Below are 24,621 nucleotides of genomic sequence, written 5' to 3' on the forward strand. Positions count from 1 at the left end.
TAGACCTTGAGGAAGGTCTTACCAGCTCAGGGATAATATGAGGAGATGCCCCTTTCCTGAGCTGGTCTGGGCCCTGCTTGAGGAGTTGGGGCTCAGGGAGATGAGAATTCATAGTGATAATAAAAATTACCACCTCCTGGGCTTCCCTGGTGGTGCAGTGGTTAGGAATCCGCCTGCCAGTGCAGGGGACGCGGGTTCGAGCCCTGGTCCAGGAAGATCCCACATGCCGTGGACCAACTGGGCCCGTGCGCCACAACTACTGAGCCTGCGACCTGGAGCCCACAAGCCACAACTGCTGAGCCCGTGTGCCACAACTACTGAAGCCCACGTACCTAGAGCCCGTGGTCCGCAGCGGGAGAGGCCACCACAGTGAGAAGCCCGCGCACCGCAACGAAGAGTAGCCCCCGCTTGCCGCAACCGGAGAAAAGCCCACGTGCAGCAATAGAAACCCAACGCAGCCAAAAATAAAATAAACAAAATAAATAAATTTATAAAAAAAAAATTACCACCTCCTAAGCACCCCCTAGAAATTAGGCTGAACCTTGGACATAAGTCATTTAATCCTCCCAACCACCCAGTGATGTGGGTCTTTTTAAATTGCCACCTTGCAGATGAGGAAGGAAGGCTCAGAGAGGTGAAGTGACTTGCCTGAGGTCACACAGCCAGTATAGCAGCAGAAGGTGGACAACTCACGGCCCAACTGGTCATCCTTGAAGCCAACATTCCTTCCACCCTCCCAAGCTGCTGTCCGGGTAAAGGGGGAAGATGCATGCAATAATTAGGAATGAAACAAGAAGTATTATAAAAAATACATTAAGAAAACTGATTTTCCTGAGTAGCCTGAGGAATAAACACTGCCGTGCAGTTGAGAAGACAGATTTTTTTTGGTAGAGGTAAAAACAATGCAAGGTGCCTCACGCTGGCCAACTCTCAGGGCGGGAGTGCAGTGGGAGCTGCATGGTCAGGGAAGGCTTCTTGGAGGATGTGGGCCCTCAAGTATGGATGGGATTTGGAGAGGAAAAGGGAAGCCCAGCAGCTGGAGGTTCCCATTCCACCCTGGCTGGTACTGGGGACAGGTATGTATTCAGGCAGGTCTCAGCTGCAAGTCCGGGATGGTAACTTGAAAGTAAGCTTGACTCTCCTCTGTGTGTCCTAGGAGTGGATTTTCGGGTCACAACCCTGCTGGTGGACAACAAGTGCTTTGTGCTGCAGCTCTGGGACACAGCTGGCCAGGAGAGGTAACGGGCATTGTCGGCATTAGTGGCTGAGCCTGGACTGCAGAGGAGTGGAGGGCAGCCCTGACCCTGAGGAGTCCAACATGGGCTAAGAGGCAACCAAGTGCAAATGCAGCTTCTACCCCTGATGATTCAGGAGGTCAGGGATGGAGAGATGAGTCCAGTCCCCGTGCAGGAGACAGGACAGCAGACCCAGAGTTCCCCTCAGCATGGCGGGGCACCTGTGATGGCCGTCCCAACAGGGGACAGCCACCCAATCGCCTGTCCTTCTGAAAACGCTGGCTTTCCACTTTCTGGTTAAGCCGTAGTGATCAAAACTGAAAAGGCACATCTTCTGTGACCCAGAAGTTCTACTTCTAGAAATTCATTCTATTGATAAACTCATACATGCCTATAATATCAAAGGGACCAAGACTGTTCATAGCAACACTCTTTATATTATGAAACATTGGAAACAACCTAAACACCATCAGTAATGGACCAGTTAAATATATTAGAGTCTCTCCACACAATAGAATATTATGAAGCCACACAAAAGATGGAGGACCCTCTTTATGTACCAATAGGGAAATATCGTCAAGACATTTTATAATGTGGATAAAACAAAGTACAGAAGACTGAATATTAATAGGTACAGTGTTTTACACCGTATTTGTTTAAACAGTGTGTATATGGGTATGTGTGTGTGTGTGTACATATACATTTATGTATCAGTATAGATATAAAATACCTCTGGGAAACTATTTAAGAAATGGGTAACTCTGGCTGCCTCTGGGGGTGGCTGCAGGATGAGGGTGGGGTTGGCTGGGAGAGACTTTTCACGGGGTGCCCTTTGGTACCTTCTGAAATTTGAGCCATGAAGACTGTTACCTATTCAACAATAAGCACACTGTAAGAAGGAAAATACATGCACGCTCTCTTTGGGAAGCAATTAGAAGCAGATGGAGTGGCTGAGGCCTAGAGAGGTCAGGGCTTGGGGTCAGGCCGCCTGGCATGGCCTGATGCGGACTCTCTGGGCAGGTACCACAGCGTGACGCGGCAGCTGCTCCGCAAGGCTGATGGAGTGGTGCTCATGTACGACATCACCTCCCAGGAGAGCTTTGCCCATGTGCGCTACTGGCTGGACTATCTCCAGGTGAGCCGATGGCTGCTGGGGTTGGCCCCCGTGTGTGGAGTCAAGAGGGAACTTGTGTCCTTCCCACTCCCTCTTTTCTCCCAGGATTACAAATGACACAGCAGACATATGGGTGACATAATCTACTGAGGGTATGTGGCTGGATGGGCTGGGAACATAGTAGTACAAAGAAACTACAACCACATAGTACGGCCTCCAAAACAAACTCTTTCCTTTATCCTGTGACCATTTTTTTCCTATATACAGAAGCTCTGTGATGTCTTCTTAACACCTGGGGATAATGCAAGTCTAGTGCCACTCTAGGGGATCATTCCTCTGTTCACACATCTCTAGTTCTTTCCCCTACGTACTTACTTGCTGTATGTATACATGCTGAAGTTCTGCAGTATGTGCTAGCACAGAAGAGGGGTATGAAGAAAGACATGTTGTCTTCTCTCTAGAAATTTCTAGTCTAGTTGAAGAGATGCAAGAGAAGCAGGATAAGGTGATACATGAGGGGAGCTGGGTTCTGGGTTCTGATAAGACCTGGGTTTGTATCCCAACTATCCCATCCCAACTTTGTGACCTTGGACAAGTGACTTCAACTCTCTGAACTTCAATTTCCCAACTTTTCTCATAGAGCAGTTGTGAGGATTAACTGATATAACTGCTTTCAGCACAGCACCTGGTATACAGTAAACAGAAGGTATTATTATTATTATCCATGAAACAATTAGGAGATGAGCCAAGGCAGCCTGCGTAATCAAATGCTGGGCTGTTCAACACAGGCAGGAAAGAGGGGCATGGTCAGGAGCAATCTAGGGAGGCTTCCTGGGGGAGGTGACTTTGAGGTTGGCCTTGGAAAGTGGGTGACATGTTTGCAGGCAGAGAGGGGGGTAGGTTCACTGCAGATGGAAGGGAAAGTGTCAGAGGTGGGAAGAGTGTGGAGTGGGTGTGATATGGAAATGTGGGCATGTGTGGAGGGAAGTGGCACACAGTCAGCTTCCTGGAGAGCATGGCCAAATATACCCAGGGCCTGGCACACAGCAGGTGCTCAACATGTGTTGCTGAGGGAACATGTTCTGTGTACAGGATGCAGTGTCTGACAGCGTGGTCATCCTTCTCTTGGGAAACAAGACAGACTGTGAGGAGGATCGGCAAGTGTCCACCGAGGCTGGGCAGCAACTGGCCCAGGTGAGTACCTGGGCATCAGCCCCTCCCCCAGCCTGGGTTGGGCAGACCCCTCCCTGAGGGTAATGAATAGGTCACCCTGGCCGAGACCACAGAGAAGGATCCGTTCCTGCCCTTGCCCAATCAAAGACGGACAGCCTCCCACCCACCCGGGCCTAAGACCTAAACACCAGACGGTAACAGTGGGCGTGACATTGAACCTCACTGTTGAATTAGCAAATCCCCAGTGTCCCGACCTACATAAAAATATCTTCAGAGTCAAAATCTTTTTAAGCTTCACTTAAAATTCCCAATCAAATCTTAATTTTATCTCTGGTCTCTAATTAACATAACATTCCTTCTAATTTATTCTATCTTAAGACCCAAAATCTTCCCTGGGAAGATTGCATCAAAATCCCTGTCACCAGACAGGGGACAGTGGATACTATTTATTTATGAATAGAACTGAACTACATTCCAGAAAATCTGGAGAATAATAAAGGTGGAACAAAGACTCGCTCCCTGCCCTACCTCTGACACCACCCCTCTTGGCATTTCCATATCGTATTTCCTTCCTGTTTCTTCTCTCATTTCTCCTGATCATGAGGTCATCATTGTGACTCCTGGTTGGTGGGAACTTTTTCCTCTTAAAAGTAGTAGCTCATCTCCTCGACACAGTAATTCCTCCTCTAGCAATTTATCCTAAGGAAAGAGTCAGAAATAATAATTCTTAATGATGTACTGGATACCCGTGTATTATGTATAATTGAACATTTGTATGAGGATATTCTTTACAGTGTTATTTATAAGAACAAACCTTTGGCAACAGTTGGTGGTTAATTTGTGGAGCTTCATGTGAGAGGCTAGCATTTGCCATTAAGAATCCTGTTCTAAAAAATATTTAAGGGTGTGGAGGAAATGCTTACAATATAATGTGAAGTCAGAAAAGCAGCTGCATCTCTGGGTATAGGTTAGGTTGAATCATATGAGATTGCTGATATTTGACTGTTTGGTGTCTATCAAAACAGCACTTTCATATGGTTTAACCTAAAGTATAACGACGTTTAGCTCACCACGCTCACCCCCCAATAAAAGGGTTATATAAAACAGAATGGAACTATATACTCAAACACTAACAGGAGTGTTTTATATTTTGTATTTCTACTTTTTTATGCTACATTTTCAAATATTTCCCCCAATTAAATATTTTTGAAATTAAAAATACATATAACTAATGACTTAAAAATGTCCCCAAGGACAATTCTCCAAGTTGGGACACAGGCTTCCCACCGTCACTCTGAATGCTGTGGAGTTTTCTAGGTGGCATCTTTGATACCTTGTCCAGCCAGGGTGGAGAGACAGTGGGCAGAGGGCCAAGGCTGGGCACTATGGGCCACAAGGAGACGGAGATGGGCTGCCTTACCTGTTGGGGTTGCCTGGGGGTGTACTGGGTGGGACTCTGTCTGATGATCAGGTCTTTGGTGGTGGGCACTGCCACCTAGACTCTCAGTGGTCTCACCCACGGCACCTGTACCCCTATCTGTCTGGCTGCAGGAGCTGGGGGTCTCCTTTGGAGAGTGCAGCGCTGCCCTGGGTCACAACATCCTGGAGCCTGTGGTGAACCTGGCCCGGTGAGTGCCGCCCCGCTGCTCCCCACCCAGAATCTTCTGGACAGCCTTCAGCTGACTCATGTGGGAGGGGAAGGCCCATTCCGAGGAAGCACCTGTGAAAGCACAGGGCTCAGAAGTCTGGGGAAGGAGAGAGAACACTGCACGGAGTCTCCTCACTCCAATTCTACCAGGCCTGTTAGCTGCGTCACCTCTGGGAAGTCTCCCGTCCCCTCTCTGAGCCTTGGTGCAGTGGCCGAGGGGCTGGGTTTGATCCCTGGTTGGGGAACTAAAATCCCACAAGCCAAGCGGTACGGCAAAAAAAAAAAGTAATAATAATGCAGTGCATTTAGAGTAAAATCCAAATGCCTCTCAGTGGCCTGTATTGGCTCCAGTGCCATCTCCCCGCCCGCCCCCCCCCCCCACAAGCTTCAGCCGCTCAGAGGGACCCTCCCTGACCACACCCCCTCCCACCGCTATTCTGGATTACCTTCTCTGTTTGTGTCCTTCAAAGCCTTTCTTGAAAAAAAACAAAAAAGCCCCTCTTGACAAACTGTAGCTGCACATGCATTTGTCTGTTTTCTTTTTGCTGCCTGCCTTCCCTACCAGGCTGTAGCTCCTGGAGGGCAGGGTCATGCCTGTTTTGCTCAGCCCCTCCTCCTGGGACCTGGCACATACTAGATGTTCAATAAATGAATGAAGTAAGTGAGGCGGGAGGAGTATTAGACCAGATGATCTCTGGGCCCCTTCTCTGACAAAGCAGCTAGAGTGAGCTTGCTAAACTGCAAACCTGATCACGCCAGATCCCTCCGACAGGAAACTGCTCAGTGGCTTCCCTTTGCTTTAGGATAAAAGCCCAAGTTCCTGAATGTGGCTTCCTGGCCGGCAGAGCCCTGAATCCCTGCTTGCTGCCTCCAAGGCTTCTTTCTGGCCATTTAGTCCTTAGGCTCTGTGATTTAGGACAGCGCCAGGCACACAGTAAATATATTGTGAATAAATGAATGAACGAAGTGGCTTTGCTTCCCCAACACGCAAGCTCTCTCTCGACACTGAGCTTTTGCCCTCTGCCTAGAACACACCCCTCCCTCTTTTCTGCTGGTGAACCCTTGCCCACCGCTCAGTCTCAGCTCCATCTCTGCCTCCTTGTTCCCTAAATCCCTCCAGGACCTGGTGTGAAGTCCCTCTGTGTGCCTCCCCATTCCTGGGTCCTGATCGCCCCTTCCCCTCTCTGTCTCTCTCACTACTCAAGGCAAGGACATGATGGCTTCATTGTCATAATCAGAGTCCCTTGCGCCCGGCACGCAGTAGGCTACAGAGAATGCCAGAAAAGAGACAGGAAGCCGAAGTCTCCGTGGCCCCATTTTTCTGGTGCCATGTGGAACGCAGGACAGGGGCAGAGCAGCTGGGAGAGAGGAAGCTCGGGGGGTGGGCAGCCCCCCAGCTGCACTCCTGGGCCCCTCCCTGCTGCCCCTGGGAGGTGAGAGAGAGCACTGATGCCCAGGCATCTTCACGCAGGTCACTCAAGATGCAAGAAGACCGCCTGAAGGGCTCACTGGTGGAGGTGGCCCCCGAGAAGCCACCAAAGAGAGCTGGCTGCTGCTCCTGAGCACCTGGCCTGGCCAGGGTAGGTGGGCCACCTCCCTGGGTTTCCTGTTCCTCGGCTCCTGTCCCACCTGTCTGGACACAGCAATGACAGAGGCAGCCAGCTTGGAAGTTCAGGAAAATCCTCCTCGGGTCAGGACTTGGATCCCAGGGGAGTGGCTGCACTAATGCTGCCCTTTGTACTCCAAAGGACTTTTCTGAGTAATAAGGCTGGTGGGGGGTGGGGTGGGGGGGGTGGGGGGGGGAGGGGTTAAAACTCTTTAAAGAAAGAAGAGTCTAGAAAAGTGACTTAAGGAAAATACACCACAATATTGGCAAAACATCTCTGGGTGGTAAAATTTACAGGGTAAATGTGTGAGGGTGTTTTCCTTCTTATATGTATTTGTATTTTCAGATCTTCTATAATGACTGGGTATTGCTTATGTAGTCAGAAATAAGGGCAAATGTGGAGGGGTGGGAGAGAAACTTTTCAAAGAGCTTGCTTTGGTGCTGATTACAAATTGATATGGCCTGTTAATCGCAAAGTACACTGTTTATTAAAGCAGCCCCACTGTTCCATGCCTGGCAAAGCCGGTGAACCCTGTCACACTCACTGTATCTGTTTGCAAGCATGGGGTTCTTTCGAGCAGAATCCGATTCCTGGGGAAGAGCGATGTGCTGATGGCCCCTGATATGCTCCATCACCCCCTGTCTCCCTGAGCCCCAAACCCACTCTCTTTCCCCAAGATGTGCCTCTAAGGGGCCACATTTGGGGATCCCACTCCTGCCCCCATGCCATGGTGCCCCTGGTGCAGCCCTCTGCCTTGACGTGTCAATCTCTGGATACACTTGAGGCGCAGCTGGGGTGTGGCTTGTAAAGCCTGGGGAGCAGCAGGGGAAACTGGATTCAGATTACTCAAGGGTTCCTCTTTGGAGCTTTTGTGAGAGTTCCCAGAATTGCACAACATTTGCCTCCTGAAAGGTGGCTGCACATTACAGCCTGGGGCTGGGAATTTCAGTGCCCTTAGGGAGCTTGCTTTGAGAGTCTTAGACAGCCTCTTGGTGTTGGACTATCTCCTGTCATCTGTGTTTGCTGTAAATGTCGAATGTCTCATCTTACCGTTAACCAAAATAATGCTCACCAGGTACTGCGGTCCAGTGTGGGCAGGGTGCTGAGTTTGGTACTTTGTAATCATTCGGGTACTGGTGACTTCCTCAGCTGAATCAGAGGAAAGCTCAGTTGCATACAGAGACAAGCAAATACAGTTCCGGAGGCAGAGGTACAGAGAGAGAGCATGAAGGAGAAAGAGGAGGGCATGAGATAGAGGAAAGAGACCTCCAACCAGTTTAATCAGAGTCTCCGCTCTTGGCCCCTATCCCTCTGCTCAGTTCTAAAAGACTTCGAGCTCTCTGTCACTAAAGGCATACAAGCCAAAGTCAGGTAACACTTGGCAAAGAGGTGAGCTGGGGAAGATTCAGGTATCAGAAGCCACCCGAGGGTTAGATCAGATGCCCTTAATGGATCCCATTCAATCTCTAGACTAGTAAATGCAGAATGATTCCTGTGATACAGCCATTTCTCTTACTGGTCCTGCTCACTGATTCTTTCTTAGCTCCAATGTCTTCTCCCTTCCTGGATCCTGTCAGCCCACAAGCCTCCTCTTGTTCTGAGCAGGTTCTAGGCTGTAGTAGGCTCAGAGAAAGACAGAGACAGACAGAGAGATAGGGAGAGGTGAGCTGGGGTAAATGATGCCTGGCCCTGGCTGAGAGTGGGGGGCAGGTCCTACTGCTGCTAATGGCTCTCTCTCAGGGGTCTGGGGATCTGGCAGGCACCAACATCTCTGTCCTATGGGCCAGTGAGTTAATGAGGCAGGTAGGCAGGGTGTGATTCCTGGGGGAGCCAGTAGAGTGGATAGAGCCCTTATTCTTTGGGGGATCCAGTATAGAAATGGCCTCTCTGCCTGCCCCTCCCATCTCAGCTCTGATCCCACCTCAGGCAGCTAGCTCAAGTTCCTTGGAGGTGGGGTGCTAGAAGGGACTGCACACCTGCCCAGAAGCCTCTCCTGGCTTTCTCTGGCTGGATCCAGCTTCTGTGCAGAGTACAGCTGCAGAGGGGGCGCTAGACTTTCCTGGTGTCAAAGGGCTCCAAGTCACCAAGCAGGGCGCGGGAACCTCAGAGCAACACAAGGCAGGTGAGGAGAGCAGCAGGAGGGACTCAAGGTAGACTTCAGAGTGAACTTCCAGGCAAGTGGTGAGTTCTCAGGGCATGTCAGCCAAGGGGGCTCTGGTCATAACTTAGCTTGAGGCTGATTAAGAAATGGAGGGTGGGACTAGGTTGATGGGTCTCAGGGTGTGGAGTGAGAAGGGGAGGGCAGGGGGATAAGATGGAGCCTGGGCAGGGGTGTCAGAGAAGAGAGCTTTTTGGAACTGAGGGTGGGCAGGATCAGAACAATAGCCATCATTTACCAAGCACCTACTACGTGCCAGGCACTGTTCTGCGCACTTAGCTTGTATTACCTCGTTTAATCCTCACGTCAACCCTTTGAGATGGGGCCTGTTATTATCCCCATTTTACAGATAAGGAAAGTTAGGCATAGAAGATTGAGTAGATTGCCCACAGTTACATAGCTAAGTAAATGGTTGAGCAAGGCTTTAACCCCAGGCTCCAGTGCCCCATAAGCTTAACCCTGAAGTTATAGAGCTTCTTATAGGAAGGTATGGATGCTTAGACAGAGCAGGGACAAGGTCCTTTGAGCCTTCTCTTTTCCCTTCTCCCTTTCCCAATCGTATTTCATATTATTAGCAGGCAAGCCTGGGCCATGTAGAAGAAATAAAAAAGCAATGACAAATGCCTAGAGAGTGGCTCAGGAACAGTGTCCTTCCCCTGCAGCCCCTGAAACCAGAGTCTGAGATCTGGGGCGTCGGCGGCAGAATTTATAGAGACCCCCCCACCTCCGGTCTCTTCTCAGCTGTTTTCAGGCAAGTGGCTGCCGTTGGGCCCCGGAGACCAAGCAAGTCCTCCAGGCAGGGTTCTGCAGGAGGGACCTAGGGGACCCCCAGCCCTGGCTCTGAGCCAACTACCAGAGGGGCTTTCCAGCCTCCACCCCCAGTGTAGGAGAAAAGAGGATGGTGACATCAGCCCCTGAGCCAACTCTGGGATGCCTTGACCCCATCTCCCAGCCTGAGTTCTCTCATTTGGGGGCTCCCCATGTCCTCAACATGTCGGAGGGAGTGGGGGTGAGGAGGAAGATCTGACAGCTGGGGTGCAGCACATCCCTTCCCCCCCACCGCCAGGTAACCCGCATAGCATGACCACAGAGGGCAGTGGTTCCCAGGCTGGTCTTTCAAAACTGCCAAAGCCCAAACCAATCAAATCCGGTCTTTGGGGGTGTGACCCATGTATTACTATTTTTGAAACTCCTCAACTGATCCCAATGTGTAGACATGTTTGGGAACCACCGGTTGGGGCTTTATACCTTCTCAAAGCACTTGCACATTCATTTTCCCACTTGAACTTCAAATTAAAACTTGCTCATTTTTGTAAAGCAATTATACTTCAATAAAGATATAAAAAAAAACTTGCTCATTTCACAGGCAGGGCAAGGTTTTGTTAAAAAAAATATATATATATATACACAATAAATAAATATATATACTAAATATATATACTATAATAAATATATATGCTAAATATATAAATAATGTTTATCAGACTCAATTTGTACTCCCTGCAGAAATTTGAGAAATACAGAAATTAAAAAGAAGAAAATGAAAATTACCTGAATCTCATCCTTTAGTGACAGTTACTGTTGACACCTGTTTTATTTCCTTTATTTCCTCGTTTCCTTACAGTTGAGGAAACTGAGGTAGAGAAACGTGAGGTAACTTTCCCGAGATCATGGAGCTCCCAAGGAGCAGAGTCAGGATTTGAACCCAGGGAATTGATGGAGCCCATCCCATCAGGTTGTTGTGAGGTCTAAAGGGGCTGGTGCAAGCCAAGGACACCCACTGTGTGCATGGGGTCTGTGAAAGGAGGGGGCTCAACAGGGAAAGAAGGAGGCAGCCCTTGGGCAGGTTTCTATACTGTCCTTGTGTGTCCAGAGCAGGAGAATGGCGGCCAACACCACATCCACCACCGGGCTCACAGCTACACCTGAGCGACGGCTCCGACTCGTCTTTGCCGGGGTCTGTGGCCTCGTCCTGCTGGTGGGGCTTCTGGCCAACGGGCCGATGCTGCTGGTGGTGGGCTGGGGTCCGGGCGCCCCCCCACCACTCCTCACCTTGACCAACAGCCTCATGGCGAGCATCACGCTGTCTGACCTGCTCTTCCTGGCCTGGGTGGTACCCGTGGTCCTTCTGAGCTTCCTGCGGCAGGACTGGTGGCTGGGCCCCACCATCTGCACCATCAGCCAGGCTGCCAACAACGCCACCATGTTCTGCACCTTCTATGGCATGGTGGCCATGGCTCTTCTGTGCCACGTGGCAGTGGCCTGGCCTGACGTGGCCCTCCCGTCTGGCCTGGGTGCCCACCTGCTGCTCTGTGGGTCCTGGGCCTCACCGCATCGCTACCCAACTGGCTGTTCCAGCGAGTGGTCGTGGAGGAGGAGGCCCAGGCCTGCCTCTTGCTTCTGAACCCTGCTCAGACCTCCTGCTACTTCACCCTGCTGGGAGCCCTGGCCTTCCTGCCTTGCATGATGAGGCTGGGCTGCTCTTTCAGCCACCTGGGCTGGCTCCTGTGGAGACATACCCGTAGCCCCAGGGGGTAGAACATCTGGGAGCACCAGGAAACACAGGGCTCATCCTTGTAGCGCTGGTGGTCTTCATGCTGATGTGGGGGCCCTGCTCTGTGCTAGGCTATGCGGCAGCTGTGGGTGACCTGCCTGCCATGCCGGTGGCTTTTGTGGCATCCAGCTTCTGCACCATCCTGGCCTACCCCAGCTGTGCTGTCAGTCCCATCCTCTGCTTCTACCTCTCTCGCCCCTTCCCGGCAAGGCTCAGGGACCTCTTCTGCAGGCCAATGGCAGCCAGGCATCCCAGGGATGTGGGAGGGGCTGGTGTGGCGATAGAGAGCATCCAGCCTGGACATGACAGGGCCCCAGGAAGCCTATGGGGTCTGGCGGGGGTCTGAGAGGTTAGGCTGATGGGAGAGCTGAGATTCAAGAGAGATGGGAAGACCCCTATGACATTAGATCCCATCCCCTCCATTTTACCAGTTGGGAGACTAAGATCCAGAGAGGGCAGGTAGCCCAGCAAAGGTGACACAGCAATTAAATGGCAACTAGGTCGCTGCTCCCATTCCACCTTGGGGCTCAGATGGATAACTATAGGCTCCATTACTTTCTAGTAGTGTGACTTGAACAAGTCCCTTAATCTCTCTATGCCTCAGTTTTCTCATCTGGAAAATAGGATCATGATAGTACCTTCTTGATGGTGTTGTTATGAAGATAAACTTTCTTAACACATATAAAGGGCTTAGAAGAATGCTTGGTACTTAGTAAGTACATATGAGTGTTGGTCATTACTATTATTATTATAATCTTATTTTTATTAATTCAGGGGCATTTGACGTGAGAGTGGTAAAGGGACTTCTAAAGGCAGAGAAGTGGGTAGGGGAATGATCTGGGGGCTGATCATTCCTGGGGTCCTCAATCCTGGGGTAAGGCCTGGGGATTGAATGGGCTGCCTGGGTAGGGGCTCATAGCCCAGGCGGACCCTTCAGTTGCCTCTCTCTTCTCTGCCTGTCCTCCCCCAGCTCTGTCACACACACACCTCTCAGCCCGATAAAGGAATATCATGAAGTAAAGTCAAAATGGAGCCATGAGTCTGGGCCTGTGAATTTCTGAACGCCCTCCTTTCTTCTCTGTGGTTTCTCTTCCTGATGTGGCAGGGGCAGGGGCCCCTTTTGAGGCCCCTTCCTTCTCTCCAGAGCCAACTGGAGGTCTTCACCTCTCCTACCCCATCCCCTCTGAGAAGTTCCCCAACTCCATGACCTCCTGTGGCCTCCTGGGAAAAAGCCTCAGGCTTTTGTGTTGGCCTGGGAACCAGGGAGATTGTCTCTACTGAAATTCCCAAGACAACATGTTGTGCTTGGTGATAGTGTTACAGCTAAACACACACACACACACACACACACACCCCGACCCCATGGTCAAAAAGCTTAGAAAACATTGGGATGAACCAAGTCAAAATAGTCTCTTTGCCACAGGACTAATCAAAGCCTCGAATACCCTGAAGGCCATGGGGACTCTCTGAGAGGGGCTCGGAGTGGGCAGTTTCCCAAAACCCATGCCAGGGAACCAGTGTTCCTTGGAACACACCTTGGGAAAGAACCCAGCTACCGTGTTGAGCACAGTAAAGACACTCTCGGTGCACCAGTGGCAGCGGCTCTGAGCCTCGACTGCCCTGCCAGGCGGCCTTCTCCTCCCGATGCTTTCCCACGGGAGCCCAAGGTGAGGGAAAAACGGGCCGCTGGTTATGGGAACTTTCTTCTTCTCGAGCTGTGACTCCAGCCGGTACCCACTCAAAGTGGATCGGAACGCAAGTCAGAGGGGCATCTAATTATAAGGACCGCGGTGAATCAGCTCTAATTTACCATAAAATCGTCTAAGAAGCAAGCAAGTCCCAAACTTTGGTATAATTAGTACCAGTTTCTTGTGATGTGCTGGTTGGGAATGGCTGCCTGCAGGGCTAATCTGAGAGCAAACTCACCCAGAGGAGGGAGAAATCCCCTTTCCCTGTGATCCTGGTCCCTCACAGCCACAGGGACTTACACGTGAAGAGGGACAAGGAGGAAAGTGGTGTTTACTGTGCACCTAGGGCAGCAGGCCCTGTGAATGTCACATGCTTCATGCGTGCACATCTACACGTCACTCTGACCACACAACAATCCTGCAAGGGAGGAGTGACAGTCCCATCACACAGAGGAGCAGTAAGTCATCCTGGGCACATGACCTGTGAGGCATTTAGGCTGCCCCAAGAGCCCCGCTTTGGTGGCCACAGATCCTGGTCCCTCTCATTGGTTTGGCGTCGATACCCCAGGGTGGTAGGATTTCCTTGCTTATTGCTCCAGAGCAGGGGTTAGGCCCATGAGGGTGCAACTGTGTGTCAGGCAGTGTCTCCAGGGCCTGGCACTAATGCTCACTAAATACTTGTTGAGAGATGAGTGATCAAATGCAGTAAAGTCACCCACGGAATAATCTGATCATGTTACTCACCTCTCTCACCTCCTCAGTGGCTCCCTGATTCACTCAGAGTAATGCTGAAGGCCTTACTGTGGCCTACAAGGCCCTGAACATTCCAGATTCTTTACCCTCAACCCCATCTCCTGCATTCTCCCCTCCTTAATGCAGCTTCAACCACACTGGCCTCCTTAATGTTCTTCAAACACACCTCAGGGCCTTTGCACTTGCTGCTCAGTCTCCTTGGAGCCCTCTTGCCTCAGATATCAGCATGCCTCCCTCTCTTTGCCTCAGGGCTCATCTAACTGTCATCTCCTCAGAAAGGCCCTCCTTCCCTGACCAACCTCATTTAAAATATCACCCTGTCATTCTCTGTCCTCTTATTCTCTTATTTTTCTTTGTGACTCTTATCACCACCAGAAATTATATTATTCACCTATTATGTGCTTACTGTGTTTCCCCTGTCCTATTTGTGTGTCTGTTGTAAGTTCCATGTGGAGACAGGGCCTATGTTTTGTTCATTGCTGCATCCTCAGCGCCTAGCATAGACCCTGGCACGTAGTAGTTGCTCAGTACATTTTTTTGAACAAAAGAATGGAAGAAAGAGAGAGGAGAACCTGGACTCTGTCACACAGCAACATCTGTGCTATTTTTCACAGGAGAAAGGAAAACAAGGAACTTTAGTAAAAGAACCAAATTTACTTCAGTTTAAGGCAAATTCCACACAGAGACTGTCTTAGAGACAGGCACGGACCAGACAGCATAGAAACACCACCATCATGCATGACAGGAAGGGAAGCAGTGTCTGGCAACAGACGGGGTGGGGCCTGGTCTCCACCCAGGAACGGGAGGTTCAGTGGGCTGAGGAGCCCCATGCGGCAGGAGGGACTGGCATGCATGACCATGTGGGTAAAGGCTGGGCAGCTGGGTGGGCCCAGGGGTGAGATCATCTTTCTCACCTTTCCCACAGCAGGGGCAAGGGCTCAGGCTCAGATGCCAGAGCCCAAGGCTGAAGGACTAGGGTGGATTTGGGGTGATGGGATGGAACAGGGTGACCCTAAAAGCCAAGACGGCCTTAAGGGGTTGCACTGGTGAGGAGTGGGATGGGGGAAGCTGGGTGTGGGATGAATGTGGACTCTCAGGGTATCAGAGCTGAAGGTAAACCCAGGGCCATCTGGTCAACCCTCTTGCCTTACAGATGTGGAAACTAAGACCCAGACGGTAGAAAGGCCTTGCTCAGGTTCCCACAGCCAGCAAGGGCTGGAGGCAGGACTTGAACCCAGGACTCCCATCCCCTATCCCCATAGGCTAGAAGGGCAGTGTGGGAGTGCTGGAGCTGGGCTGCTTCTTGCCCAGGCCTCCAGGTGGGCAGCAGAGGATGGTGCCACAAGGACAAAGGACACTGGGCAGTCTCTGGGGAGAAAAGGGGATTCCTGGAGCTAGGAGCCAACTGCGGAGGTACCTACGGGCCCAGACCAGGGAGAGGCCTGTGCATCTGTGTGTCTAGAACCAGCGTCATACTGGGCTTGAGAGGCACCAGAAGCAACTCTGTGCCTGAAAAGCCTCCATTCCTTGCCCACCATGTGGCCTCCATCCACTATAACAGCATACCCTTCATGGGTCTGTAGGACTCCCACTGCATGCAAGGGTCCCAGGGAGGGGTCACATGTTCAGGCACTCCTGCAAACCCAGCAGCCTCACAGGGTTCACTGGAAATGGGACAGGATAGATACCAGGTGGGGGTCAGGGGCCAGGTATAGGAGTAGACACCACAGGAGGAGGGGAGGGAGAAGGGGGCCTAGAGGTGGGAGGCTTAGCCCAGGCTTCAGGGTGATATAGGAGCAGATGGGATTACCCAGGTAATAGCTCAGGTGGGCTGAGCGGGACCCCAGTCGTCCTGATTAACATCTTCCTGGCTGGTCCAGAACCAGGTGTCAATGAAAGGAGAGAAGAGCAGGGGCGCAGATCCCCACCTCCACCACCTGTACCCCCAAACTCTAGGGGCTTGGGCAGTATGGGAAGGAGTCTCCAGAAGCCCTACCCGCTGTGGGCCTCCCAGGCACACGTGTTCCAAAGGCTGGGCAGGATGGTCTGTAGCTGGGTCTGGGTACCCCGCCTCCCTTTCTACTGGCCTAAGCCCCAGCCATCTGAGCAGACCAGGCTCAGATGTGCGTGTGCAGGGGGGAAGCAGGGGGCGTGCGGGCGGGGGACTGCGGAGGCGAGCACGCTGGGGCCGCGGGCGGGGAGCGAGGGCGGATGCCCTGCGCCTTCATGTAGGACACCAGCTGGTCAGGAATCTCAGCCAGCACATCGCGGGCCAGGCGCGCCATGCTGAGCACGTGGTTGCCCGTGCGGTCCACATAGTCCCTGAAGGGCACAAACTGTCCAGTGCGGGAGGCAGGGTCAGGCGAGGTCTCCCTCTGGACACCAGTCCCCCAAATCTCCAGGTCTGGGATCCTGTCCCACTCCTCCCCAGCCTCTGCCCACTTCACTCAAGCCCTCCCCGTCATGGTGAATTCTCTGAGGGACTGTATCAGAGTCCCTGTTCTGTCATTCACTCAACAAATAACTTACTGCACACTTATTCATGCCAGGATACAATACACCGCTGAACAAGATCCCTTCATCTCTGAAGTCCTGGCACCAAGCACAGGCATTTAGCAGGCACTCAGGAAATGTTGAAGGAATCCCCTGGCTTCTGGAAAATGGGCCCTGCGGGTCTCCTCCCACCTCTCCTGCAGGGCGCTCTCTGTCTCTGCTTCTGCTCTCCCCTTTCTGGGCCAACACCTACAGTCAGGCCCCTCTGGCTTCATCCCAGGAGATGTCTGGCCCCCTTCCCAGTGCCTCAGCCTCACTCCTGCCTCCAGGCCTTTGCATACACAGGTCCCACCTCCCAGACTGCCCTTGCTCCAGTTTCTAGCTCCCTGTCTTTCGTCTCTACACCTGGAATGACCCCTCCCCCCTAAATTTTTTTAATGGGGGAGGGGGTGGTATGGAGAATGTCAGTTTTTTTATTCTGAATCTCCTAAGCACTAGGGACTCAGTGTGCAAGAGATTCACAGAGGGATGTGCTTACTGAGGTGCATTCTGAGGCTTGACTGGACAGGGATTCCCTGAGGACAAAGACCTGTCTGCTCGTTACATTTGCCATCCTACATGGAGACGTTGATATTGATTCAATCAACCAAGCAACACTCATTCTTGGAAAGGGCTGCAGTAACACTAAAGACACCTCCCCCACCCTTCATGGGGTTTGCCATCTCACTTAGGAAGGCAGCCCAGAAGAAAATAACAGAAGGTGCAAGTAATGAGGCCTCTGTGTTCTACAGGAGACCCTGGAGGCCTGGGGCTTAGGGAGGGCACGGCAGAGCATTCCAGTCAGGGCAACACAATGTTAGGGGTGAGTCTCAGCCATGGTAGAGGTGGGTCCAGCCCTAAGACTGACTCCTGTTTCCTTCTGTGAGGCCAAGCCATTAGGGCTCCCAGTGCCTCCTTCCAGGGCCCCTTTCCAGAGAAGCCCCTAGAAGGGGGAGTTAGGTCAGCCTGCCTAGAGGGGCTCTTGCATTTTCCGTGGGGCGGGCAGGGTCTGGGCTTCACCTGGACAATGTCCCGCTCGGCCAGCTTTCCCCGGGAGGAGATCCGCACGTCATCACCATCCAGCTCCACCATGGCTGTGGGGGGGGGGAGGGGCAAAGGCATGGGGTGGGGAGACTAATTGGTGGGCACCTGGGCCTGGCAGGACAGAGACCGTCAGCCCAGACCCCCACGTTAGAGATGAGAAAACTGAGGCCAGGAGACAGGAGGAGCCCAACCACGTGAGTCTCTGACTTCCAGCCCATGGTGCCACTCCCCCACCCTCCACAGGCTCCCAGGGTGGAGGAGGGAGGAGTGACTTGGGCCCTCCTCCCCACAGCCTTGGTGTGTGGGTGTGCGGTACACACCTTGACACACCCCTCCCTGTGCAAACAAACGCACACTCACACCCTGCCTGCTCATCCAGATAGTTGCACACACCCTGATGTGAGCTCTCACTCTTTTGGGAGGGGACATTCCCAAGGGCCTGAAGCCTCTGGGGGAACATCTAGGTGGGTGGGGACTCACCATCGAACTCTGCCTGGCCCACGCCGATGATGATGATGGACATGGGGAGTTTGGCAGCCTGGGAGACAACATGGGAGGTGGGCGGGGTGGTACCCAGCCGAGGGGCCAGTTAAAAGAAATGGGAGATCACAGGTAAGGACAGGAAGGGGTGGGTCAAAAGAAGAAAGGCAGGAGGACAGGGAGGAAATGGAGGAGAGAAGGATGGAGACACACAGAGAAACACAGAAAAGGGGGAGGAGGAGGGAGAGAGGATAGCCAAGGATACAGGGACACCAGAGAGGAAGAGGGGGTGGAGAGGGCAGGAGGCAGAGGGGGAAATGGGTCATAGGTTTGCTTCTGCAAGACACCCTCTTCTGTCCCCTCTTCTGCCTCTGGACCTCCGTCATGTGGGACAGCTTTTACGTGGGCCCAGAGGGAGGGCCAGCTGTGGCTGGGGCCCCTATATAGGGAGCCATGTTCCTGGGCCTCCCCCTCTTTGGACCTCCCTCCTCTTCTACCTGGCCAAGCCAGGCTGGGGTTTGGGGCAGCAGCCCTAGAGATGGATTAATGAGGGCACCATAGGAGTCTGGAGGGAGTGGACCATCCAGTGTGATGAAGAGGTAGGTAGAGAGCTCGCCAGCCAGATCCTTCATCAGCTGGAACCCCCTCCATCCCCCAAACCCTACTGCTGGCCCTCTAGGCTCTACAGCAAGAAGCCAGGAGTGGTCCCAAAGAGGGCAGGGAGAGGAGGAGCCATGCCCCAAGGGTTTCCCTAAAGGAGGGGGGGAGGTGCACCCCCAGGTTTCCCCATGCTCCATCCCCATCCCTGCTCACATTGACGATAGCCTCCTTAGTCTGTGCCATGTCCGAAATGACCCCATCCGTGATGATGAGCAGCACCGAGTACTGGGAGCCGTCCTGCACCTCGGCCGCATTCCTGGGGCAGGGTGGGGGCAGAGGTCTGTCTGGTGGGACTCTGGGCATGTCGTCCCCCCAACTCAAGGACCCTTAACACTGGTGGGGACAGCTCTTTGGTGGGAGGGGGTCTCTTTAGGGTCAGGCCTCCCTGAAAAGCAAACCAGTGGGAAGGGACACTCCCTCCCACCTTCCTGGGAGGACAGTGGTAGAAGGAAGCAGCTTGCGAGCTGTGGGGATGGTCCAGTGACCGCCACACTCACCTGGCCACATGGGTGACCACGGGGGCGAAGTTGGTGGGGCCGTAGAGCTGCACCGTGTGCAGGCTGTGGTGGTAGGCCTCCAGGATGCCATCGATGCCACAGCACGAGGGGTTCTCCTGGTTGCCATTCTGAGGGCACAGAGGGCGAGGAGGCTGAGCCCAGGAAGGAAGGAGGGATGGGAAGGAGGGCAGCTGGGTGGTCTGTGGCGGCAGAGCCAGGGTTGGGGAGGCCGACAGGCCTGGGCTCTCCTAGACTCTTCTCTGGTGGGGCTTCAGGGGTTCGGGGCAGGGGAGGGAGCCCTCGGGGCCCACCGTGAAGGGCAGCACATGCTCCAGGTGAGCAGGGTCCAGACCTGCTCCTTGCCCTACTCCCTGTACCTGCTCAGACAGCATCCCCCCGACCCCCAGAGCCCTGGCTGCTTAGGGAACCTCGGGCAAACCCACCACCCCCTAAAATGACTGCAGAGTCTGAGCTGCTCTGGAGGGGCCAGCGGCTGCTCCATCCTCCTGTGTCCTGTACCCAGCACAGTGCCTGGCACCCTACGGGCATGGGAGGGACATTTGCTGTGAGTGATCCAGCAACCGACTGAGTGTCCCCAGCTCATGGGAGGGAGGGAAAGGAGGTGGCCTGAGGAGCCATCTCCACAGGGCCCCCATTTCAGACCAACCCAGGGAACTCCTGGAACTACCCGCAGTTGTCCACACCCTTTTAGCCTCATTTCTGGGGCCTTGGGGAATAGTTCAGCCACATCCCCACTCCACCTCCACCTGGGTCTTGTTAGGAAAAGGAGGGCAGAGCCCACTGTGGACGGCTTCAGACATGGAGGGGAGGTGCTCGTGACTGAGGTGCGGAGTGGGTTTCTGGAAGCTCTGATACAAGCTCCCCTACATCCAGCAGGCAGCCTACCTCTGCAAAGACTGCACCTCAAGTCCCTAGGCGGGCAGGATGGGAATGCCCCCCACCCCAGGCCTGTCACCACACCCCCAGTCTGGTCAGCCCTCAGCCCTTTCTCCCAGGACCTCCTACCAGCGGGAACTCATGGGATACCCTGCCGTCAGGGGGTAGTTTGGCCCCAAAGCCAAGGGCGGGGAACATCTTGTCGCTGTCGTAGTGCTGGATGATCTCCCCGACGGCGGTCAGTGCGAGCGCGTAGGCGTTCAGCTGGTAGGGGCTCATGTAGTGCAGGGACGTGGACTGCGAGGGGTTCCCTGCAAGACAGGGCATGGGGACATTTGCCGGCCCGGACACTCCAAGCCACCAGGCTCAGAATGCAGAAGGGGGTGTCCAAGGGAACCCCTTTCTTTCTCTCTTACCGCACATTCAATCCTTTAGCAAATCATGGCTGCTAAACCCTCAGAATACATCCAGAATCCCACCTACTTCTCCCCTCCTCCATGATACCATCCTCTTGCTCATAGGACTGCAGCAGCCCGATCTCCGTCTTTCCACCCTTGTGTCCATACTCAGCACACCAGCCAGAGCGAGTCTACGTCAAAACTCAGGCAGCTAATCATACCTCTTCTCTGCTCAAAATGCCCCAGTGCTCCCATTTCACCAGGAATTAAATCTGAAGTCCTTACAAGGGCCCACAAAACCCCACTTGATCTGGCCTGAGGTTACCTCTCTCCTCATCTCCTACCATCCTGTCACTCACTCAGCTCTGGCCTCTCACCATTCCCACCTCAGGGCCTCGGCAAAGGCTGTTCCCTCTGCTCTGGGACGCTTTTCCACAGATGTGCACATGGCTTGCTCCTTCACCTCTTGAGGTCTGCTGTGGTCTTCCCCGAGCAGCCTATTGAAAGTTACAGCCTCCTCCATACTCCCTATCCCTCTTCCTGACTTGTTTTTCTCCACAGCCCTTGTCACCACTAATATTGTCCATATTTTAGTTACTCGTTTATTAATAAGAGGCAGTACAGCACAAACTGCCAAGTATTAATCCGTTCTACTTCCTACTAGCTGTGTGATCCTGCATAAGTTTCTTAACCACTCAGCCTCAGTCTCCTCATCTGTAGAATGGGGGTAATAACAGTCCACACCTCACAGAACTGTTGTGAGGATTAAACAGACGTTATTATAACTCTCCTCACTGTTATGAATACTAAGTCCCCTCCCAGCTCTGACATCCCACCACTCTGTGATGGGAGGGCCCTCAGCCATGAGGGGGGTTTCTGACACACCTGTGGAGTACGAGACCTGGGCATCTTCTGACTGGCACAAAAATGAGCATTGAGCACTGCTAATGGGGGTCCAGAATCCAAGGAAGGTTGTGATGTTTCTAACAGTGTAAAGTTTGGCATTGATTGCTCCCGGCCACTTGGTCACGGCCTGACACTGGAGAAGGTCAGAGGAGGAAGGAAGCCCGAGCAAGGGTGAGGACCAGAGCTCCTGGGCGTTCCTGCCTCCTTGAGGACCACAAGGCTCAGTCTTGCCTCTGGCTCTCCCCTCCAGCTTGTGGGGTGGACTGCACAGGGGCTGTGCAATCTGATCCTGTGAGGAAATACCTCTGCTCCAGGGCTCTCCATGGGCCCAGAGAAGCTGTCCTATTCCCCTAGGGAGAGTGGGTATCCTCAAGGGCAAGGCTGTGGCTCAGGGTATGTAGGCCCAGAGGCCGGATTTGTTAGTGACCATGATCCAATCTGGGGGTACCTTCGCCACCTTGGTTGCATCTTTGGCTCTCTAGGCCTAAGTTCCTCCTCTTCGTGAGGATGAGGCCAGAGAGTATGGGAGATCTGCTCCCAGCTAGGGCCAACTACCACAGCCCTGAAAAGCCCTCCCCTTTCCAGGCCCCCAGCCCCCATTCAGCTCCTCTGCCCATGCCCCCACTCACCATTGGAGGCTGTGAAATCGATGGCCACCGTGAAGTTGATCTGGGTCCTAGAAAAGGCAGAACAGCAGGGGAGTAACCTGGACAAAGGCAGGCCTATACTGGACAGGGAGTGAGAAACCTGGCTTCCACCCCAGCCCCACTGCTTGTCAGGTATGTAGCCTTGGTGAAGTCACTCATCTCCAGTTCTGGAAAACCGGGATAGTATCATCAGCTACACCCTCCCCCAAAGGACTATTGTGAGCATCAAGAGTTAGGCAGTGTGACAGCTCTCTGAAGATGATTATGTTCTGCTGGGCACATGGCTGCGATTTCTTATTTCCTCTCCAAACCCTGCCCCTGGGTCCACCTGAGGCCAGTGAAGTAGGGTTTCCCTGTGTTCCTGGTGCAAATTTGGAGTCAGATTCAGGGTTAAAACTTATTTGGCAAAAAAGAAAGACAAACAGGCGTTGTGCATCTCCTGAGGGAAGAACAAACGAAGTCGTCTTGCCAAAAAATTGAACTGGAATCTAACCGAGCTTCTGGAACTATCTACCAGTTGTTTACAGGAAACATAGGGGATAGAGGAATATGTTAAGTGATACCATGGGGGATGCAGCCAGTAAAAGCCAGTCTGTGGGTCTGTGGGAAATTCTGTAGGAGCACTCCTGGAAGAGCACCCACGGACCAGCAGGATCAGGATCACCTGGGAATCTGTGAGGAGTCTCAGGCCCCCCCTGGACCTACTGAATCAGAATCCCTTGGTGCGGTGCAGGAATCTGTTTTAGCAAATCCTTCACGTGCTTGGGGGAATCACTAGATGAAAAGATAATTAGGAATTCCCTGGCAGTCCAGTGATTAGGACTGGGCACTTTTACTGCCGTGGCAACTAATCCCATGTGCCACAACTACTGAGTCTGCGCTCTAGAGCCCGTGAGCCACAACTACTGAGCCCACGTGCCACAACTACTGAAGCCCATGCGCCTAGAGCCGTGCTCTGCAGCAAAGGGAAGCCACCACAATAAGAAGCCTGCGCACTGCAACAAAGAGTAGCCCCGCTCACCACAACTAGAGAAAGCCCGCGCACAGCAACGGAGATCCAATGCAGCCAAAAATAACTAAATAAATGTATTTAAAAAAAAAAAAAGATGAGGCAGGGCTCACCTCACCTGCATTTAGCAGATGGTCCCTATCAGAAACCACAGCCCTCTTTCCACTTCATCACAGCTGAGCTGCTGCTCAGGGACCCTTCAATCTCCAGGAAAGGTGAAGGACATGGTTAGCAGGAGACCCCACCCAGGGTCTGCTGGCCAGAGACAGTCCTCCCCACACTCTTTCCCCCTCGTCTGCTGCCTAGGGGCAGAGCATTCAGTAGACTCCAAGCTCTGAGGGAGAAGGAGCCACAAGGCGGCAAGAGGTGGGTCTGGCCTGCAGGACTACAGCTAAGGGACATTGTTGGCTTGGCTCTTCCAAATAAAGGGTGAGGGGAGAGTCAGGCTTTTTTTTTTTTTAATAGTAATCTTTTATTTATTTATTTATTTTTTATATTTATTTTTGGCTGTGTTGGGTCTTCGTTTCTGTGCGAGGGCTTTCTCTAGTTGCGGCAAGCGGGGGCCACTCTTCATCGCGATGCACGGGCCTCTTCACTATCGCGGCCTCTCATGTTGCGGAGCACAGACTCCAGACGCGCAGGCTCAGCAGTTGTGGCTCACGAGCCTAATTGCTCCGCGGCATGTGGGATCTTCCCAGACCAGGGCTCGAACCCGTGTCCCCTGCATTAGCAGGCAGATTCTCAACCACTGCGTCACCAGGGAAGCCCCAGGCTTTTTTTTTACTCCTTAAGTAAAAACCCTGCTCTGGGTTCTGAAACAGCTCAGAGAAGGAAGGGACTGGAAAGCAGCTACTTCTGTGGAACAGTTACTCCCTGCAGGCTCGCCCCTCCTGCCTAACGGCAAAACACAGGCTGCTCAGCAACCAGCTCCATCTCGGACTCTGACGTGGGGGCAGAGGTGCCCATAGCCTTCCTCCTGGTCCAGGGGGCCGGGGGAGGGAGGCCAGGGAGGAGAGAATCCCTAGACAGAGGCCTCCATCAGCTGCCTGCCTGGACACACACGTCGGCCTCTCAGGTTCTCCAGAGTGTGAAGACAGCGGAGGAGGAGGGCCAGGGCTTGCCTCTGTGAGCTCCTTCTCAATGAGACAGCACCCAGCCCTTCAACTCATCCGTCTCTATCACACCTCCCCTGGGAGCTGTGAGGGGGGTTCATTACTATGGAAGAAATGCAGCATGTGGTGACGGAAAGAACCCTGCCACCGACTTAAGTGCTGGGGCCTTGGACACGTTATGTAAAATGGAGATAATCATCTTCACCCAGCCCATTGTGTTCTGTAAATTGGGGGCACTATGCAAATAAGAAGGATAAACAGGATGAGGATTGTTTGAAAATTACCATGGAATATAAGGGGTGGCTGCTTAATAGGATAGAGAGCAGAGCAGTTTGGGTGGGGGAAGGGAGCCAGGGCAGGGCCTGGAGAAGGCACAGAGGAGGGGCAGGAAAGCCTGTGGGTGACTGCAGGAAGGGCATGTGCTCAGGGGGTAGGAGGAGAGCTCGAAACCTGGGCGCTGCAGGCTCAATGCAGCAGGGAGCCTTGTCATGAGAAAGTAAGAGTGGCTT

General features: G+C 53.0%; 2 protein-coding genes across 6 annotated transcripts in view; one reads left to right on the plus strand and one right to left on the minus strand.

The window, feature by feature from the left end:
• Positions 1-6,905, plus strand: part of RAB44 (RAB44, member RAS oncogene family) — a 43,951-nt gene extending 37,046 nt beyond the window's left edge. The window contains exons 10-14 of the mRNA XM_082346731.1: positions 1,157-1,238; positions 2,256-2,370; positions 3,442-3,543; positions 5,074-5,150; positions 6,642-6,905. Of these exons, the coding sequence (XP_082202857.1) occupies positions 1,157-1,238; positions 2,256-2,370; positions 3,442-3,543; positions 5,074-5,150; positions 6,642-6,732 (467 nt within the window). The 3' untranslated portion in view covers positions 6,733-6,905. The remainder of the gene's footprint in view (positions 1-1,156; positions 1,239-2,255; positions 2,371-3,441; positions 3,544-5,073; positions 5,151-6,641) is intronic.
• An 88-nt stretch (positions 6,906-6,993) lies between these two features.
• CPNE5 (copine 5) overlaps positions 6,994-24,621 on the minus strand; it is a 99,383-nt gene continuing 81,755 nt past the window's right edge. For 3 of the 5 annotated variants that reach the window (XM_082346696.1, XM_082346698.1, XM_082346700.1), the window contains 7 exons: positions 21,974-22,020; positions 20,170-20,351; positions 19,144-19,271; positions 18,800-18,902; positions 17,987-18,044; positions 17,483-17,556; positions 14,565-16,266 (listed from right to left, as the gene is read on the minus strand). In XM_082346696.1, the coding sequence (XP_082202822.1) occupies positions 16,048-16,266; positions 17,483-17,556; positions 17,987-18,044; positions 18,800-18,902; positions 19,144-19,271; positions 20,170-20,351; positions 21,974-22,020 (811 nt within the window). In that variant the 3' untranslated portion in view covers positions 14,565-16,047. Of the gene's footprint in view, positions 8,391-14,564; positions 16,267-17,482; positions 17,557-17,986; positions 18,045-18,799; positions 18,903-19,143; positions 19,272-20,169; positions 20,352-21,973; positions 22,021-24,621 lie in introns of those variants that run through there. The other 2 variants (XM_082346699.1, XM_082346697.1) reach the window with 2 other exon arrangements.

The sequence above is a fragment of the Balaenoptera borealis genome (genome assembly GCF_965194805.1).
Source record: "Balaenoptera borealis genome assembly, chromosome: 12".
Lineage (NCBI taxonomy): Eukaryota > Metazoa > Chordata > Mammalia > Artiodactyla > Balaenopteridae > Balaenoptera > Balaenoptera borealis.